This window comes from Brachypodium distachyon, chromosome 5, assembly GCF_000005505.3.
Source record: "Brachypodium distachyon strain Bd21 chromosome 5, Brachypodium_distachyon_v3.0, whole genome shotgun sequence".
In the NCBI taxonomy this organism is placed as follows: Eukaryota; Viridiplantae; Streptophyta; class Magnoliopsida; order Poales; family Poaceae; genus Brachypodium; species Brachypodium distachyon.
Genome location: NC_016135.3, coordinates 18,994,808 through 19,013,436, shown reverse-complemented (window position 1 = coordinate 19,013,436; position 18,629 = coordinate 18,994,808). Strand labels below are relative to the sequence as shown.

The following is an 18,629-nucleotide window of genomic DNA, read 5'->3' as shown; positions in this document are numbered from 1 at the left end:
CATTGTCCCCCGGCGGTATGTGCTGGTCATATAAGGAGCTAGCTAGCGTGAGCTCCTGGTCTGAATGGTTTTCAACACGTGTTTACTAACCCAACAACGCCACAACGGTACTAAGGAGGGGCAAAAACAGCGGCGTGGCAAAATCGGTATACGGAAAGAAACAGGCAGAAAATACCGAGCTGGCGGCGATCAAGGAGCACCAAGACATTCCATCCGCGCTTCGCGCTCTGATGATCAATTGCGCGGGCGCGCGGCTAGTTCGGTGGGACGAACTCAGCGACACGTCACCATGCTGCCGCGTGAGGCTTATCCAAGTCGTCCGCGCCCAGGCCGTCATGGGCCAGACCGTTGCCCAGAAGAGCCGAAATTGCTGCTTCCTCTTAGTTCGCATGGCCCAGCCCAACACCCCTGTCTTGCTAGGTTTTCGGTTTTCGAGAAGTAACGCTTCCCGCGCCGCTCCAAAAACCAAACGCTCCGCCCCGCCGCCTCGCCCGAAAATCTCCCGCGGAGGACATTCGTTGGTCGTTTCCAACCGCGTCCGCAGCTGGCCGCCATTAAAACACGAGTTAAAACATTTCCATTTCGCAGCTGTCCTGTCCGCCAGCCCGCCGCTGCTTCCCTCCAAATCCCAATCCCAATTCCAATTCCAGACCCCTCTGCTCGGCTATATATTTTCGTCGCCATTCGGTCAAGGCACGCGCAACCGTTTTCGTCCGCAGAGAGAGAGAGAGAGATAAGCACGGGAGCCACGTTTTCGTCCGAAGAGAGAAAGAGTACCGGAGGGAGCACGGGAGACGCCGACGAAGCAAGGAGGAGCGGCGGTAGGCGGCGGAGATGGCGAGCACCTGCACCAACAAGATCCTCAACCCGCTGCTGCTCCACCTGAGCAAGATGCAACTGGAGGTCACCTGCCCCGTCTGGTACGTAGCTAGAATTGGATCTCGGTAAAATCGTCCCCAACTCCCCATCCCCCCCAAATCTATGAGGATCCTATCTTAGTGCGGAGCACTGTAGGGTGGTGAATCTGAACTCGGAACGTAGCTAGAATTGGATCTCGGTAAAAATCGTTGGTTTTTGGTCTTGTAGAAACGAGATGCTAAAGTGAATGATCTGTCCAGGCGCTCTTCCGTGATTTGTGACAACTGATGGACTCTTTTGTTTTTTCGTTTCTGTTTGGCAGCGTGAAGTTGATGAGCGAGCCTATGATGCTACCATGTTGCCACGCAGCCTGCAGGTATTACTCTTTGACAACCGAACGGATGTGCCGTTCTCTCTGGTCTCTACTCATATTGCCTTGCTGACGAATTTCTTGAATTTCTTTCAGGACATGTGCCACTACACAGACTATGAATGAGAATGACTACAGTTGCGCCATGTGCGCATTAGCCTACCGTTCTGAAGGTACGTCATGGCATACTGAGAAGTTTGTGAATTGCGAGTAATGGGTTCTGTCCAAGTTCTTTACTTGGTTCCAACACCGCTTGCAGATTTAAAGCCTGCTTTGCATCTTGAGGGAATAGTGAACATTCTTAGGAGCCTCGACTGCACTGTAACTAATGTTGGCCTCATGATTAAACAGGGGTCTCAAGCGGACACTTCCGGTACATCATTGGCCTATTCCTGTATTTTATTCTATCAGTATTTTAAGAACAAGGTTTCTCGTAGTTGTAAGACCGATTGTGCCTGATTTGGTATTCTTTTTCTATCTCAAGGAACTCCAGGATCAGTGAACGTAAATCACCACAACTTGGTTGGTTCAAAGTTGGTACATAATGAATCAACTGGACCTGATAAAGTGAAGGTCGACGATGTGGGAAACAAAGCTAAGGACCAGACTGTTGAGCCAATGGTTCTTGTACAGAAGGGACCTTGTGGGTCGAAATCTTCTGATGGTCCCGTGGATCTTGATTGTGACAGCAATGACCTTGAAGGAGAGCTGGTAATATTCTCATGCATTTTCATGTAGAGGAACGTTGTTTTTTCAAAAAGACTTTTTAATTTGCATTTGGTATGCCCTTTTTCTAACGTAACAATCTGGCTCCTCATTCTCAGATAACAGCCACATCACCTCAAAGTGTATTGAAAAGAGTTCCAAATGTAACACATGATCATACTAGAAAACTGAAGAGGCAAAAGTCCACAGGACAGAGTGAAAGTAAGTACTCTATTTCTAACCTTTTTCCTTTTTGACTATTTGGAAATGTAAGACACTGATGTCATTGCAGACTTCGATACAGAACAACCAACTATGTCTGGCGCTTGGAAATGTGTACTTTGCCATTCTTCTGAAATTAGTGAGGTCAGACAATAGGCAAGATTTCCAATTTTGTTCACTACCGGGATTTGACTTGCCATGCCACTGATTGTTTGTGCATATTGAGAATCTAATGTACTTTTGAAACTCGACAGTGCACTGGCCCTTTGTTGCATTATTTACTTGGAGAACTAGTGGGGGATGATCAAGCTTCGAAATCTAATGTTCTACATGTCCATGGGGAATGCATTGTATGGTATGTTCTATGCAAATTTGAGATTATTTTGTCTGACCCTATAAAAAAGCCTAGTTTTCTGACTGAAAATCATGCATTTGATACAATTGCAACGTGCTGATGCTAAACCTTGCATTTTGTGCCTTGTGGCAATGTTTGTGTGATTATTTTGGTACCGTTTCCAAAGCAAAATTATCTGTCGTACTAAGCTATCCACACGATGTAGGGCTCCACGAGCATACATTACTGATGGTACGGTAAAAAACTTGGAGGCTGAGTTGTACCGTGCTTCGACGATGATCTGCAGTGTTTGTGGATTAAAAGGCGCAGCAGTTGGCTGCTTTGTTGACAGCTGCCGCAAGAGCTTTCATCTCCCATGTGCCCATAGGATCTCAGGCTGCCGATGGGACAAAGTAGGTCCAGAAATATACATTATCCACTCTGTAGTCAGCTAAATACTCATCCTTATTGTCGTAAACCATCTTGTGAAATCATGAAAATAAGTAAATGTTTTGTGCTTTAGGGAAATTTTGTGATGCTCTGTGCTTCCCATTCATCAAAGAGGCTTCCATGTGAGATATCAGAATCAAAAAATAAGATCCAGGTGCAACGGTGTGTTCTTTGTGCATGTTAGTTCTATCTGTATTGTTACACATCTGCATGCATCTTTTGACGAACCTTCTTTTCCTTAATTTGCCAGGTCACCTTCAAAATCAAAAAATAAGAAGATCCAGGTGCAACGGTGTGTTCTCTGTGCATGTTAGTTATATCTGTATTGTTAAACATCCGCATGCATCTTTTGACGAACCTTCTTTTCCTTAATTTGCCAGGTCACCTTCAAAATCAAAAAATAAGAAGATCCAGGTGCAACGGTGTGTTCTCTGTGCATGTTAGTTATATCTATATTGTTACACATCCACATGCATCTTTTGACGAACCTTCTTTTCCTTAATTTGCTAGGTCACCTTCAAAATCAAAAAATAAGAAGATCCAGGTGCAACGGTGTGTTCTGTGTGCATGTTAGTTCTATCTGTATTGTTACACATCTGCATGCATCTTTTGACGAACCTTCTTTTCCGTAATTTGCCAGGTCGCCTTCTGAAACAATGCTTGTTGAGAACTCACCTCCCATAGAAAATAATGGACTTTTGGAAGCATCACGTTTTCTGACAAGTGAATGGATGATATGTGGATCTGGCCTCTCTCGTCATGGGAAGGTAATTTTTGCTTGTTTATTGTGCCCTTCATGTACTGCTACTTGTTGTAGCTGGTTCTGATAATGTAGTTATCTTGGCATCTTTGTAAATTTCACAGGAATTCTTAGATCAGTTTGGGCGTCAAACTGGCATCACAGTAACTAATGACTGGAGCCCAAATGTGACTCATGTAGTTGCTAATACGAATGAAGATGGAGCAAGTTCCAGGACATTAAAGATTCTCATGGCCATACTGACTGGGAAATGGGTTGTCAATGTGAATTGTAAGTACATGTCCTATGAACACTAACGGTTATGTGATTACTATGTTTTTTCTATTTGTCCTGGTAATTTTAGCTTAGTACAATATTACAGGCTATGCGAACATCGTGCCTGCATCTACTTTGGCTGCTCTAGTGTTGATCGCCAAATCTTAAGTTCTTATACAAATTGTTGTGTTATTTAGGGCTGAAGGCTTGCCTGAAGGCTAGAGAACCAGTCTCAGAAGAGCCCTATGAAATCCGTTCTGATATTTATGGCTCCTTTGATGGCCCTCGCAAAGGCCGACTACGAGCAGTGAACGAGGTTTGTTTTTAAGTTCTTGGAAAAATTAACAAAACATTATTTGACTATTGATTGCATAAATTTCTTGTTCTCTAGGAACCAAGCCTATTTTCAGGGCTGACTTTCTACTTCGTTCGCAATTTCGACCCGACATACAAGGCTCAGCTTGCAGACTTGATTGCTACAGCAGGCGGGTCGATCTTGGGCAAGGCTAATCTCTCTTGTACATCCTTGATTCTTTACAATACGGACCCTCCCCAAATAAAGGACCAAGACAAAATTAATTTGGCTATCAAGAAGAGAAAGGATGAGGCTGAAAAATTGGCAGCAAAAATTGGCTGCAGATCTGTTCCTCATGGATGGCTTTTGGATGCTATTGCATCTTGCACAGTTCAATTTCCCATCTCACAGTGTACCTAGGTTAGGATGGGATCAACATGTTCTTGATAGAAAAATATGTTCTAACTATTGTAAAGTGAGCTTTCTATTAAATTTAAACAATTTTGTATCATCTCCAAATTTTTGTTGATGAGTCGGTGTGTGGTTACATTCATATGTTTCTTGACTAAAATAATATCATTTGTTGGACCTACCGATTGGTGCAGCTGGCCTAATTTTCGTTTTAGAAAGAAAAATGAGAAGTGGAACTTTTATGCTAGGTTTGCTCGAAATTATGTTGGATCTGAGAGTAGAATAACTAATGTTTGGATTTCAACCCTGAAATTTATTTTTACGCTGTTGGTGCTGTTCAAGAATTTCTATATTTGGCTAAGCAGAGCATCATTCACTGCTACGGCAAGGGGGCGAAAGCATGAAATGATTGTGGAGTGCATTGGAAACAAAGCAACGGATAAGGCTGATATCACTAGGTTGCTTCTGAAGCAGTTTACCAACAACAGCAGAGGTCCCTTTCAGGCTCTCCAGTCTCACCAGTCAGGCATCACAAGTGTCCTTTGCTGGTGCAATGTTGTCTCATGAAGTTAATTCATTTTCTCACCAGATTGTCATGTCAAAGAGCAGCTGTACCATTACTTCCCCACGGCCACCAACCTTTATAAAGGGACGCCCATGGATCTTGAGCAGTAACAGTGCTAGCGCCATGGCTTTCTTCAACAGCGGATCGCGAGCGCTGGTAGAAATCCTGACGAGATTGCAGAGGTGTGTTGCTCTTCTCATCTTTCCCTTTGAAAAAGAGTCCATGTAGTCCTGTCTGGAGATGAGTTCTAAAAAACTGCAACCGAATCGAACATTTGCTATCTTCATTTTTCACAAGGATGCACCTTGATTTCATTTGCCATAAGTGTTTTATTTTGCATGAGTTCGTGCGCCTAATAAGTGCTTGAGCTGTGCGACTCCTACATGCATTGATACACTACCCTTGGTCAGAAACTGCCTTTGTGTTTTGATATTTTGCAGCGCTGAAACACCAATTCCAGTTGATCACACCTTCTTTGAGTTTGGATCGATAAGATATCACATACAGGTAATCTCATTCCGAATCTTGAAAAAACAACCATGTATTAATTTTTGTTGTGAGCACTGACAGCTAGTCTGCCTGCCTGCCTGATCATGCAGGCTTCAGAAACAGATCCTGATAACATATACTTGTCCATATCAACACCCTCTCTTTCTCACGAGGCTTTGCCCGCGACCGGCCTGCCCGAATTCACGTTGCAGGAGGCAAGGAAATTGTACCACAAGTTTGCAGAGATCGTGGAGCCGACTAAAGAAGGATACGCCTTGACCCTGAAACTGAACTTCTCTGGCCTCACCCGACCGAAAGGTATTTCCCAATCCTTCCAGTTTGCTTTTGGGCATTCTAACAACAGCTGCCTGCTCACTCTCTCTCTCGAGGTCTCGCTTAGATCGGGCCAAGGCTACCAGCCAGATATCACGGCTGCAATCCGTGGTCCTTAGCTCGCAGCTGAAGGACATGCTGGGGAGGCTCGGGCCGTCCGGCACGACGAAGCTCGTGTACAACCAGAGCGACCCTTTCTTCGTCAGCAGAATGGTACGTCTCTCGCGTCCCAGTTCTTGCTCGTCTCTCTATTACTATAAAGTCAGTTAGTTGGATCGGTTCGTTCGCTGACGGTGTGGCTCTTAGCCTGCAGCCCCGGCCGGGAAGATAAGCGCCATCTTCCCCATGCGTTTCAGGGACGACACGGACACGGCCGTGGCGGCGTCCTTCTTCCAGGAGCTGCAGGACGTCGGGAACTCCTTCGCCGGTGCGCCCAAGTGCAGCTGGTCGCCGATCCCGCCCCCGGAGCTCCGCGGGGAGCTCGTGCAGCACCTCACCACCAACGGCGGCTTCGTCTCCTTCGGTACGTGCGAGTTGCGACCCGCTCGGCTCGCTCCCCCAGTCCCCCTTGCCTAAAAGGAGTATAAATAATGACGTGCCGGCAGCCGGGTGCTCGCGTGTGCAGACATTTTCTCGCGGCACGTCAAGGGGAAAAGGGCGGCCAAAACTGCTTGGATTCTGCTCAATTTCCAGGCGTACGTCAAGTACCATATCAAGGCCGGTCCCAGCGCTAAGCTTGAATCTATCACTGTATTTTTATTCATGCACTTATGGAATGGATTTACTGACGGGTAACAGTCAAATTTTGTAGTGCACCCGAAGCTACATTCAGAGCAGGATGAGAAAGCGGGAGGAAATCTTGACAGAGGTATGGACTGCCGATCTTTACATCAAAAGCATACTACTTGTATTCAATATATATTTTCTGAAAAAACTTTGTACCATGTGTATGTGTTTTTTAGAAGGCATGTGTGTGTATTTAATTTTTCTTTCAGAAATGGAAGTATGAGACGCATGCATGGATGCAAATACAGCTATTATCTGTACTTTGTTAACTAACAGTGACTGATTGTCTCATATTATTATTTGTTCATTCATTCTCAGGTGATCCAAAATGCAAGGCTAAGAGGAAGCGCTGACAAGAAGACATTACAAGGTAAACAAATTTATGTCACTAGTGCGCAATTTCAGTGAAAGTTGCACTCTTTACTGAAACAGAACTCAAGGAAAAGCCTTAGATACCGCAACCTAGAACAAGTGTGTATTGTATCATCATGACCTACTTACTTTTTTTATTAGTTCCACAGCTGAATTAAGCTGATGCAGTCATGAAACCGCTCCTCGCATACTCGGGTCAGAGCTTTGCTGCGCTGAATGAAATCGGATACAAGGGCTAAATAATAGCAGGCTCAAGTCAGAATTCGTACCTAATGACAGCAACGACAACCGATTCATTGAACTGCCTGTAGTCCCAGCAGTTCATGTCAGAGCCTCAGAGGGTCAAACAGTTCTGCTAGCTAGCTAGGAGCCTAAGACCATGCAAACAGATGCAGGTTGCCATGTTTGATGCATATGCATGGATGGATGAAGTGATCACATGAGCTCATCAAGCTTTCTAAATTTGTCTGGCAGTGAGGAAAAGGAGCAAGAGAAGAAGGTTGTTCAGCCTTGCCAAGGCCTGGAAGCTGAGGAAGGGTGTCAGGGCCGTCATCGACGGGATCAAACGGCTGTGGTTGAGGATAAGAGTGAGAGCCCTGGACCGGCTCAGGCGGCAGTGCCGGTGTTTCGCGGTGCCACGCAGGAAGGAGAACAAGTACGTCAAACTAGAGTGAGATTTGCTACATTTTTTAGGACATTCAGGATGGCCACACACACTAGCCAACACTGCCTTTTCGAACCACAGAATGGACACTGAGATAAAGATCGATGTGATTGAATGACTTAGTTCATGTTCTTTCCACGTAGAACATCAATGTATCTTCAGACTTCAGATAACGGTAGTGGTGTCGTTTATCCCGTCAGAAAACGATATATACCAGCTCCCTAATGTCGTAACGTGCAACCTACTGAAGTGTCAAAGCCAAATAGTATTGTTTTAAAAAGGAGCTGGCCGGCATTGCTATAAAAAATAAAATAAAAACAAAATAAAATAAAGAAGTGCTGATATTTGTGCCCGGTTGTCTGTGCATCCTATGAACTCAATTATAATAAAATCAAGGTAGGGACCTCTGCATCTTGTAAACTCCATTTTAGTTGAAGTGAACATAGGGGCCTCGCCTTGGCCTCAGTCAGCTCCTGTATATCTGAAGGAAAAGAAACACAGCTTTGCGTTCCATTCAGTTCCTGAAGTAGCTAGAATGCAATTATGCACTGATGCAAATGCAAGAGTTTTCTGAGAATTCCAACAATATATACAGCACCTCTATGTATCACTATTTTGTCATGCTTAAGCATCGTATAATTTCTCTTTTATGTTTATATAATGCTATATCTGTGTACTTTAGCACAAGTAGAAAGGTCCTTAGAAGAATTCATAAGCAATTACAGGTGGCAGCTTCCCGTTACCTATAAGATCATCAGCTGTCACACTTCATCAGGTCTTTGATCACAATGGCTATGTGGTGAATCTGTGTAAGGCGGCAGGAGCCAAGGCCCTGAGAAGGTTGCCCTAGCTGTATGCTAGGCCACCTGACTTTTCTTTTGGATCTCTCTCCTTTTTGATAGCTTAAGAGTTGCCTAGCAACTTGGTTTTGCTTTTCTTTATTTAGCTTTTGGCTGTTTGTTCTTTTGTCTTTGAATTGGTCGTATGCCAGTATGCCACTAGCAAGCAAAAACATGTTTTCTGTGATCCAAACACCCTAAAAGCATGTTTTCTGGTTTCATTTGAGTTCTTGTGTTGCTGTCCAGATTGTACCTTGGAAGGACAAGCCACAGTGAAGTACAGTTGGGCTACGCAGTGCATATTGATAACATTACTAAGTTTTACGATGGTTGGCGATTTTATGAACCGTCCAACCTAGTTGATCCACCGGTGGAGAAATAAAACGTACTGAAAAGTACTGAAAGAAAAGTACTAAAAAGTACCGGAAAGTATCAGAATTATCGATTTAGTTTTGAAGCTCGCTAAACTTACGCCTGCAGATCCGGGCAATGGATCGGCCGGGTCAGACAGCCCTGCGATGCCACGAACGAACGCTCACGATTATAGATCGGTTTAGATAATCACGGCGGACTTCCGCACAACAGCACGCATCCAGCGCATCCCCACGCATGCAGCCGTCTGCGCCTGCAGCTGTTTGAGGATCTCCGCAGCAGTCATGGGACTCATGGCGCGTATGCAGCTCCCTCTCCTCGCAGCAGCCGCGTATGCAGCAGCGTTGCCTGCATGCCACCTCGCCGGAGCCAACTTCTGCCGCTGTCATGACTCCGCCGCACTGCCGGGCTCCACGTCGCTGCTTTGCCGATTTTTGGGCAAGGTTTTCGATTGACATCCCTAACTGGAATGCCTAGGTGATCCGATAATCAACAGACCGAATTAATTTTCACGGGAATACTGAGAAGTACTTGCCAATCACCGTAAAAGAGTTCTGATAACATATAGGAAACATGCAGTCACATGGAAAAAGGGAATTTCATTCCCACATAATGTTGCAAAAAAACATGGCACACTTACTTAATAGCAGCGGATCATACAGAGTGAAGGGTGCCAAAAATTCTTCAAAGGATAGGGAAGCAACATTAATTGGTCATCGAAATGATCCAGGGCATAAAATTAAGCATTCTTGGTCCTCATGTATAAAATATTTTTCGTCCCCCGACTTATCTAAAAGTACATGAATAGTCTTTTAACTTTTTTCCATATACTTGTGTTTCCCAACTATCGAAGTGGAGACCAATGTTCGTCTTTCATCTCATCTGCATTTGTACTGTGTTCCTAAAAAAATATGTTATCAGTGCCGGTCTGTCATGGTTTTTCATATATAGTATAGTCGTGTGTTCGTAAACCAACCAAGCAAACCATCCAAAACATACAAGATGTACACACCTGAAGAATAAAACCGAAGAGGGCTAAATAAATGCATTTCATGCACCTTCACCATTGGCGCCAGGGCACACTGGACTAGGGCAGCCTGCTTAGTATTCTTGTGCATGATTTGTTCAAGACTATGACTTGGAAAAAACACACGGTTAAAAAAGAAATTGAAAACCTAAAGTAGGCAAGTAGGCAAGCTCAACAATCCCGCTCAACTTCTGAAGTAAATTGATCCGTGCACTCTTATGTGAATTTGGGAAACACAATCATCTACCACAACAGGTTGTGGACTCAAACTCGCGGCAGCTGCCCTCACTCAATTTTCATTCTGCTTTACAATATATGTTCATGCTTTATAGATATTACTCCCACTAGCACTTAACATTTGCCCCCATTCCTCTAATTTATGTGTATATTTACAAATGCTTATAATTTTTGCCCCCTCTGAATTAATATCCTGGGTCCGCCCCTGAATGCCGGAATATCACAAAGAACAGCTTAGTCCAAATCAGAGCGCAAAAGTGCAGAGCATAGAAGTGAGAATTCGTGAAAAGAAAAAAAAAACACCGGCCTATTCCGAATCTTGGAGAGTCATGTTACCAATATTTTCCATTTGGCTAACTCTTTCTCGTACTAAGCTAAACGATTTCATAGCTAGGCAGTAAACATAACTAGTTACGACCTATACATGGAGTAAAACCTACTTTTCAACTTCTAGGGTTAATTTTTAGTTTCATCGCGTTTTCTGGAGGATATTGAGACAAACATTGAGTGCTAGGGTGACTTTCACGAACATCATTACCTACAGGGTGTTTTCTACAATATCCAACCATCCATGCATATAAAATGCAACCGGATCGGCTTGAAGCACTAATCAGCAGGGCTGAGCTGCTTACGTTTGGAAAGAGAGCAAGGGCATCATCTACCTGTAACCATGGCAAAACGGCCAGGCCCTTTAACGGAATGGCCATGGAAATGGATGGGCAGCTTTAAGGTATCTTGTTTGCCCCTCATGCGGGTACTACTTTTTTTCCTTCCTGATGTTCATTCTGGGTTGAAATTAAAGAGAGGTGATTTGTTTTTATTTAAACTATTCTTTAGAAAAGGGAAGCTCTGTTACCCCAACCTCTGCATCATTGATGCATAGAACCTCATGTTTATTACCCTCACATAAGTAAAAGGATAGTCAGAAAAGGACACATACGCTTAGAACTCACACATCACGTAAGTATATGCACTGCCAGCCAAACCAGGATATAAATTCTCTGCTGAGGAACTCCAATTTCCCCAAGCCAGCTTTAATTGGATCCTTGTGTTATGTCCGTCAGCACAGGCTATGACCACGTCCGGTCCAGCTGATATGCATGAGCGCAGAACCTGCATAGGAGAATGAACTTTTTGTTTGCAAAAAATAAAAATAAATCATGTCTGCATAGTCAAACGGCCAGAAAGCCACAGTGATGCCCACATAGACCTCTATTTGTTTGAGTTTTCACGACATAAAAACCAAATTATTTGGTACTCCCTCTAATTCTAAATTCTTAGACTCAAATTTGTCCAAACATGGATGTATCTATTCTTAAAAAACGTCTAGATGCATGTAATACTTCGATAACAATTTAGAATCAGAAGGAGTAATAGACTAACCACTTCAATGATATGGTACTGTAGTTAATTTGGGGTTTGAACTATGAGGTTTTATACATCAATACACTAGCATACTGCAAATGCTTGAACTACAAGCTAGGTCAAGGTTCAGGAGTTCAAACAAGGTTGAAACATAAAAGAGACGAAAACCAAAACCAGGTTACAACTATTACATAGGTAGTACTGACTGCCCACACCAACATAGCCAAAATGAACTCTTCTACAGTACCCCGAAATTAATTTGAGCCATCCATTTTTTCAATCCGACGGTTGAGATTAGCTGTTACTCCTTATTACTCCAATCTAGACTTACGGAGTAACCGGTTGGAGTAGCAAGAAGCAGGGTTATATAGGTAATCTATCCGGTTAAAAAGATTAACAGAGCTCGATTGGACGGGAGGGCTGCGAACGCTGCGAGCAGTGACGGCGTGCTGCGCGAGGAAAAGCGCCGCTGAGAGGACGTGATGCGCGGGGGATGGCGGCGGATCGTGACGGCGTGCTGCACGGAGGATATGGCGGCAGACCACGACGGCGAGCTGTGCGGAGGACGGTGCGGCGCACTGGAGGAGGGCTGCGGTGGCGCAGGAGGACGGCGCTGGCGCGTGGGGCGAAGGGCAGCGGCGGCCACTACGAGGACCGAGGCTGCGCGCTGCTCCGATGGTGACGGCGGCCGCGGAGACGACCGCGGTTGCGCGCCGGAGGAGGGCGGCGCGTGGCGCGAACAACAACGGCAGCCACGGCGAGCCTCTTGCGGCGCGTGGCGCGAACGAGGGGCTCTTGCGGTGCCGCTACTGGGGCTTCGTTGGGGAGGCTGGAGGTCAGGCATAGGGACAGGGTAGGGACGGCCACCGCGAGTCTGCGAGCGCCGAGCGGCGCGGCCGGCCCCGGAGAATGACGGGATTGGGAGTAATCAGGGAAGAGAGAGAGCAGGTACTCCTGTTCTGTTTTTACGGGGAAAAAAGACTATAATGCCCTTGCCTAATACTCCAATTAGTACCATTGGAGTAACAGGTACTGTAGAAAATCACTAATAGAAGGCGTATTAGGTTTCGTTATAATAAGACTTGACCAAAAGTTAGTTTATTAATATCTGATATATGACTAGATTCATTTTTTAATTAAGCTGCTTACTAAATTTTTTTGATTTCATATCTTATAAGCCACATATATTAATAAAGTATTTTTTGTCAAAACCTTTTTGTAACGAAACCTAATGTGTTTTATATTATGGAACCAATATCATATATCTGATATATGACCGATGGGATTGCAGCAAAAAAAATTGCATTTCACAGTGAGTAACTAGACCATCCTATATATATCATGTATCCATCAAATTATAAAAATAGTTCTACTACTTTCGATCTTTAAGTTTTTTCACATCATCCAGAATAAGTTACTTAAACTAGTTGGAGAGGAGGATTAAACAAAAAACATATTATCATGGTCACTAACTCATATGTAAAACAAATAAAAACGATAGAGACCTCAGCAAATTCCTTTGCCTACTCCTCTATGATAGATAGTGACCTGAAATACAATGACATGCACCAAATACCAGTCGAAGGAGCGCCCAATAAAAAGCAAATGCTTCAATGCTAACCATTTGTGTACCCTGTCCTTGTATAAAAGAAACTAAGATTCCAACTAATTGCCTATATATGCAACCCATAATGCATGTGGCTCTTCTGAGTTTTCAAAAAAAAATTGAAAAAATAATCATATGGATATAAGATGCTATATTCTGAAATGACATACTTTTTCTGTCCAACAAAAGATGTTTCAAGTTTGTCAAATTTTGGATGTATTTAGACATGACTTAGCTAGTGTATAGATGCATTCAAATTTGGTCAAAGTTGAAACATCTTTTGTTGGATGGAGGAGTACACAGACTTTTCTTTCTCTTCGAAATGAAGACGTTAATTCGCCCCTTAAGAAAAAAGACGTCGATTCGCAAATTTGGAGCCATGGCAATAACTTCCTAATGGTAAGATCTGGATGCCATATCTTTATTCAATCTGAGATCGATGTTCTATACATGCACACAGTACCTGGTCCTGGCACCCGTGGCGGTGCACACCGCGCACATGTTGGCTACCAAAGGGAGGGGAGGTATTAACCCAGCTCAAGCTACCATATTACCGATTTTACTACTGAGGATGATGCACAGCCAGATCTGGATTAGCTTGTCTCGCCACCAGACCGCACGCAGGAAGCACATCATCGTTGACCGCAGTCTTGAATTCGAACAGGTGGACCGGGAGAGGTCCTGGTAAGTCACATGTATATATCACGGCCAGCTATTCATTTCTGTCGATCGGACTCAACACATACTGGTGATTAGAGTCTCCACAGTACCACAATCAAATGTATATGTACATGCATTCTTGTTATGTTAAGGTGTGAACCTTTACCGTGTTATATACAGGGATGACCAGATCATCTTCAGTGGGCTATTGAGCTACATGGCCTACCTGGCCATCCCAAATGTCAGTCTCATACCAGTGTGGAGTACCAAGGGAGCCATCATCACCGCCCTGCTTCACATAGGACCCGTTGAGTTCCTGTACTATTGGTTCCACCGGGCATTGCACCACCATTTCCTCTACTCTCGCTATCACTCACACCACCATGCCTCCATCGTCGTAGAACCCATAACCAGTAAGTAACAACATTAGTTCACAACGAGCATTAGAACAACGATATGATGTATATATAGTGCCACCAACTTGCACACAAACAAAGGATCGTGCAAAAATCACTTCATTACCTTAGTGGCACTTCTCAAGGAATTCAGTTTTTTTTAATAAATAATAGCGAATTATCAATGAAAAAAAGTCCCATTATGTAAAAAAAAGGCACATGGACCCTTTTTTATTCCATATCTACGATGTCAATGATTTCCACAATAATAAGTAAGCTCACTGCTATTTGGATTGTGTGTATAGCAACCAGTTCTTTCCAATATGTGTTCTAGGAACTGCGATGATAAATAGATAAGTGTGTGGCTTATATCTCAGACGGCTGATTTTTAAGTAAAATTAAAGCTAGGCTTAAACCTCAGTCAACGTATCGAAAACGTTGGATTAACATCTGAATGTCATTCCATTCTTTAGTTTCCATAGTTCGTCTCAAATCTTAAAGCACATATATACCAATATCCAATGGTCGAGGAATCAACTTATATTTAACTAAAAATCAGGGGACTTAGATATAGCAAAATCGAATAGATAAAGGCCAGATGAGCTTCTCTACATACATTAAAGGCTCATAGATTTGTTCTGGTGCCACGAATATAAGGAATTCAAATAATATATATGTCCAAAGGCAACAAAATTAAGGACATTACAAGGGCAGGTATCTAAATTTGTAAAACTAAAGTTTGGAAATGGTGTGTTATGTTGCTTATCCTTCTGACAAGAAATACCCCTCACATGTGTCTACATGCTCCATCAACGTAATGAGTCTCGAAATGCTTGTTGTGTAAGTCATTATTGTGTTTCACAAAGCATGTCGATATGGTATTTATCAAGCAAATGCACAATTGTACGTACTCACTTTGAATGCAATTTTTTCATATGACTGGCAGGTACCATCCATCCATTTGCCGAACATTTGGTTTATTTCCTACTATTTGCGATCCCCACGTTGGTTCCAACTTTAATGGGGCGTGGTTCTATCATTGGCGTTTTATTATACCTATCCTACGTCGACTTCATGAATAATATGGGGCACTGCAATTTTGAGCTGGTGCCAAAGTGGATCTTGAAAGTTTTCCCTCCTATGAAGTATCTCATGTACACTCCATCGTAAGTGAAAGATTTTGGATATATACATTGCACTCTTAATCAAAGCCGAGCACTGGATTTTGGACGTAATGCAATGTAAGTCGAAATGGTTAGCAATAGCTTGACAACAAACAAAATTATTCACTATTGTTTTGTTTGACGCTTCCATAGGTTTCATTCTCTCCATCATACACAGTTTCGTACCAATTACTCATTGTTCATGCCATTCTATGACTACATATATAACACAATGGACAACTCAACTGATGAGTTATATGAGAGAACACTGAAAGGAACAGAAGAAACACTAGATCTTGTTCACTTGACACATATGACCAGCGTGCAATCAACTTATCATCTAAGGATTGGGGTTGCCTCCATAGCCTCTAAACCATCTGATAACTCTGTATGGTATATGTGGATGATATTGCCCATGGCCTGGCTTTCAATGGTATTAGCATGGGTTTACGGATCTTCTGCATTCATTGTTGAAAGTCTCAAACTGAAGAAGTTCAAGATGCAAACATGGGCAATACCAAGATACAACTTCCAAGTAATGGGTTCTTGATGCTATATGAACCTATGATGTAATAACAGTTCTGCAAACCGCTAACATTTTCTTCATGTGCAGTATGGCTTGATTTGTGAGAGAGAATCCATCAATAGTTTAATTGAGAAGGCAATATTAGATGCTGATGGAAGAGGGGTCAGGGTGCTCAGTCTAGGATTGTTAAATCAGGCATGTTGATCATTTTTTTCTCTCGCATATAATTCCCTCTCCATACTCTCTTCCACATGAAACTTACGTTCTAATCTGATAAGAACACATTCAAGCATATTACAGAAAAATGGATTTTTGAAGTAGGAACAATCTTTTGATTACTTCAAACTAGTTTGTGAAACCAATAGAGTTTGACACAAAGTGATGCAAAATTTAGATGCACGGTACACATATATAATTTTGTCAAGTAAATAATTTAACCCTCAATAATATTGTTGGTCCAGGAAAAACAACTCAATAGAAGTGGTGAACTATTTACACAAAAATATCCAAATTTAAGAGTTCGACTTGTCGATGGAAGTGGCTTAGCAACTGCAGTGGTACTCAAGAGCATCCCTTTAGAAACAAAGAGAGTTTTTCTTTGTGGAACCAGTTCTAAGGTAACCCAGGCTGCAGCTACAACTTTATGTGAGAGAGGTGTCCAGGTACATATTGTCCCGCTACTTCATTGGCTTTGTTTAGTAGATCTCCTTGATGTTATAAAATGATCTCCTTTTATTCAAAGATGTCTAAATGTATTCCAAAATCCGAAAATTCCACCAACGTGCAGGTAATCATGAACCAAAAGAAGGCGTATGACATGCTCAAGTTGCAAGTTCCGGAGAGAAATACTATTTACTTGAAACTCTCAAGTGATGAAATACCACAGGTAAAAGTTATTTGTAAGAGGGATGGATTTTGATAAGCATTTTACGGTGAATATCTAGGGGTCTGATGATAAGCCAACTCAACCTGGTCTGTAATATTCCTTATGTTAATGAGCCATCTCGAATCGAATCATTAACTTAACAAGTTCGAACTCGCAACTCAACTCCACTAAGATCCAGTAAACTCCAGTTTGCTTGATAATATTATTACTTGGCATAAACAATTTATTATGTTAAACAAACCAGAATTTTTAGTAAATATATAGATACCAAAATATAAATAGATCTTTTTTGAAACTTCATAAGTAAGCAGCTTTTTATGAATACATAACCATGCTGATGCATAGCACCGGATTTTTGCATGATTGCGAGTACCTAGTAAAATGCTAACTGGACGTAGACTCCTGTTATAGTCTGAGTTTGATCCAAGTTTTCGACTACTTGTTAATTAAGCTCGTGCGGTTCGAGTTAATCCACCTTAAATCGTACTTGTTAAGATTATGTAGTATTCGAATTTATTCCAGGACAATAACTGCTTTTATATACCTTGTTAAAATAATCCACCCAATTTCTGGTTGCTAACACGTTTGAGGATCCATGGTTAACCATCCACTTTAACAGATCTGGATAGGAGATAACATAGATGATATGCAACAACGAAGGGCACAAAAAGGAACAATATTTGTTCCTACATCGCAGTTTCCCCTTAAGAAGACACGCAAGGATGATTGCACTTACTTGAGTAGTCCAGCAATGAAGATTCCTGAAATAATGCAGAACGTCCACACATGTGAGGTAGTCCTGATAATACATTTTCATTACTATGTCTAAATTTTGAGCTAAACGAAAAAAAGATCATTTGATTTACACAAATATCTTATCCCAGATTGGGATAGATAATGTTATTGACATTGACATGTGTTGCTACTCGACGTATGAACAGAATTGGCATCCAAGAAGGGTGATGAGTGCATGGCGTATTGCTGGAATGGTACATGCTCTGGAAGGTTGGGACATGCATGAGTGTGGAGATGATATGATGGACACCGAGAAGGTTTGGTCGGCAGCTATTAAGCATGGATTCATTCCACTGACAAAAGCTTGATTCTTCTAAATCCACGTAGATATCTTGGTCAATAATGATGTAATGTTAAGGAGTGTCGGATATAGATGCTTATTGGCTGCTTCATTGAGCAGGGTTCACGTATATTGTGATAGAAAAGCATAAATAAAAATATCATAGCTGAGTACTTGGCTTTATGCATGTAATGTAACGTATGAGTCATTGACTACTCTAGAAATAATCAAAGCATGCATTAGAGTATCAGCAATCTTCAGAAGTAAATAGCGAACTATGGTGTACATGTTCAAGGGTAGTATTGTGAGAGATCAAACACTTTAGGGGTTTCCTCAAGATTTGTGTAGTAACTATATTCCCCCATGCCCTAACCTAGCTCCCAGATATCCTAGTAAATTATGAACCTTAACTGCCATTCATATTCAATTCTAGCTTGTTGTATTAGATCTACAGCTACAACATTTATTTTCTAGAATATACATGAGAGATATACTAGAAATGGTCACTAAATCATCACTATTTTTCATATATGACAAAAAATGGACAGCCACTTACGATATTTAATGACGGTTTTAGTGAAAACGTCATAACGTTTTCGACCAAATCGG

At 42.4% G+C, this 18,629-nt stretch overlaps 3 protein-coding genes across 15 annotated transcripts; all 3 read left to right on the top strand.

Moving 5' to 3' along the window:
• The first annotated feature begins 559 nt into the window (after window positions 1-559).
• LOC100842826 (BRCA1-associated RING domain protein 1) lies at window positions 560-4,841 on the top strand. 8 transcript variants are annotated; one of them, XM_024455841.1, is made up of 17 exons: window positions 561-920; window positions 1,181-1,234; window positions 1,325-1,401; window positions 1,488-1,601; window positions 1,722-1,939; window positions 2,053-2,155; window positions 2,226-2,299; window positions 2,410-2,510; window positions 2,716-2,902; window positions 3,013-3,101; window positions 3,190-3,231; window positions 3,320-3,361; window positions 3,450-3,491; window positions 3,580-3,706; window positions 3,804-3,969; window positions 4,152-4,270; window positions 4,346-4,841. In XM_024455841.1, exons 1-17 carry the CDS (start codon window positions 835-837, stop codon window positions 4,667-4,669), a joined length of 1,965 nt encoding a protein of 654 aa, XP_024311609.1. In that variant the 5' UTR covers window positions 561-834; the 3' UTR covers window positions 4,670-4,841. The 8 variants fall into 8 exon arrangements, with proteins under 8 accessions (XP_014751030.1, XP_024311609.1, XP_014751026.1 ...); XM_014895540.2 differs by having other exon boundaries at window positions 1,713-1,939; window positions 2,238-2,299; XM_010241828.3 differs by having other exon boundaries at window positions 564-920; window positions 1,713-1,939.
• Window positions 4,842-5,233: 392 nt separating this feature from the next.
• On the top strand, window positions 5,234-9,112 carry LOC100842522 (actin-related protein 2/3 complex subunit 2B). Of its 6 annotated transcripts, none has more exons than XM_024455843.1 (9): window positions 5,234-5,407; window positions 5,666-5,732; window positions 5,825-6,032; window positions 6,115-6,260; window positions 6,354-6,570; window positions 6,673-6,764; window positions 6,859-6,915; window positions 7,152-7,203; window positions 8,955-9,112. In XM_024455843.1, the coding sequence occupies exons 1-9, from the start codon at window positions 5,256-5,258 to the stop codon at window positions 9,065-9,067; spliced, it is 1,104 nt and encodes a 367-aa protein (XP_024311611.1). In that variant the 5' UTR covers window positions 5,234-5,255; the 3' UTR covers window positions 9,068-9,112. The 6 variants fall into 6 exon arrangements, with proteins under 6 accessions (XP_024311611.1, XP_014750940.1, XP_024311612.1 ...); XM_014895454.2 differs by lacking the exon at window positions 8,955-9,112 and adding an exon at window positions 8,595-8,934; XM_024455844.1 differs by lacking the exon at window positions 8,955-9,112 and adding an exon at window positions 8,645-8,934 and having other exon boundaries at window positions 5,236-5,407.
• A 311-nt stretch (window positions 9,113-9,423) lies between these two features.
• Window positions 9,424-18,270, top strand: LOC100837949 (protein ECERIFERUM 1). The gene is made up of 10 exons (XM_003580074.4): window positions 9,424-11,074; window positions 13,776-13,999; window positions 14,156-14,388; window positions 15,317-15,536; window positions 15,687-16,068; window positions 16,147-16,254; window positions 16,521-16,721; window positions 16,847-16,945; window positions 17,565-17,738; window positions 17,887-18,270. The coding sequence occupies exons 1-10, from the start codon at window positions 11,015-11,017 to the stop codon at window positions 18,046-18,048; spliced, it is 1,863 nt and encodes a 620-aa protein (XP_003580122.1). The 5' UTR covers window positions 9,424-11,014; the 3' UTR covers window positions 18,049-18,270.
• Window positions 18,271-18,629: the final 359 nt, after the last annotated feature.

Bases quoted from the DNA above. Each gene is read 5' to 3' on its own strand.
- LOC100842826 (XM_010241828.3), top strand. From the start codon at position 835: ATGGCGAGCACCTGCACCAACAAGATCCTCAACCCGCTGCTGCTCCAC. The intron at 1,602-1,712 runs GTACATCATTGG...TTCTATCTCAAG, and splicing joins GTCTCAAGCGGACACTTCCG to GAACTCCAGGATCAGTGAAC. The intron at 3,492-3,579 runs GTGTGTTCTGTG...GTAATTTGCCAG, and splicing joins AAGAAGATCCAGGTGCAACG to GTCGCCTTCTGAAACAATGC.
- LOC100842522 (XM_014895453.2), top strand. From the start codon at position 5,256: ATGTCAAAGAGCAGCTGTACCATTACTTCCCCACGGCCACCAACCTTT. The intron at 5,733-5,824 runs GTAATCTCATTC...CTGATCATGCAG, and splicing joins CGATAAGATATCACATACAG to GCTTCAGAAACAGATCCTGA. The intron at 6,916-7,151 runs GTATGGACTGCC...ATTCATTCTCAG, and splicing joins GGGAGGAAATCTTGACAGAG to GTGATCCAAAATGCAAGGCT.
- LOC100837949 (XM_003580074.4), top strand. From the start codon at position 11,015: ATGGCAAAACGGCCAGGCCCTTTAACGGAATGGCCATGGAAATGGATG. The intron at 11,075-13,775 runs GTATCTTGTTTG...ACATGCACACAG, and splicing joins AATGGATGGGCAGCTTTAAG to TACCTGGTCCTGGCACCCGT. The intron at 14,000-14,155 runs GTAAGTCACATG...TGTTATATACAG, and splicing joins GTGGACCGGGAGAGGTCCTG to GGATGACCAGATCATCTTCA.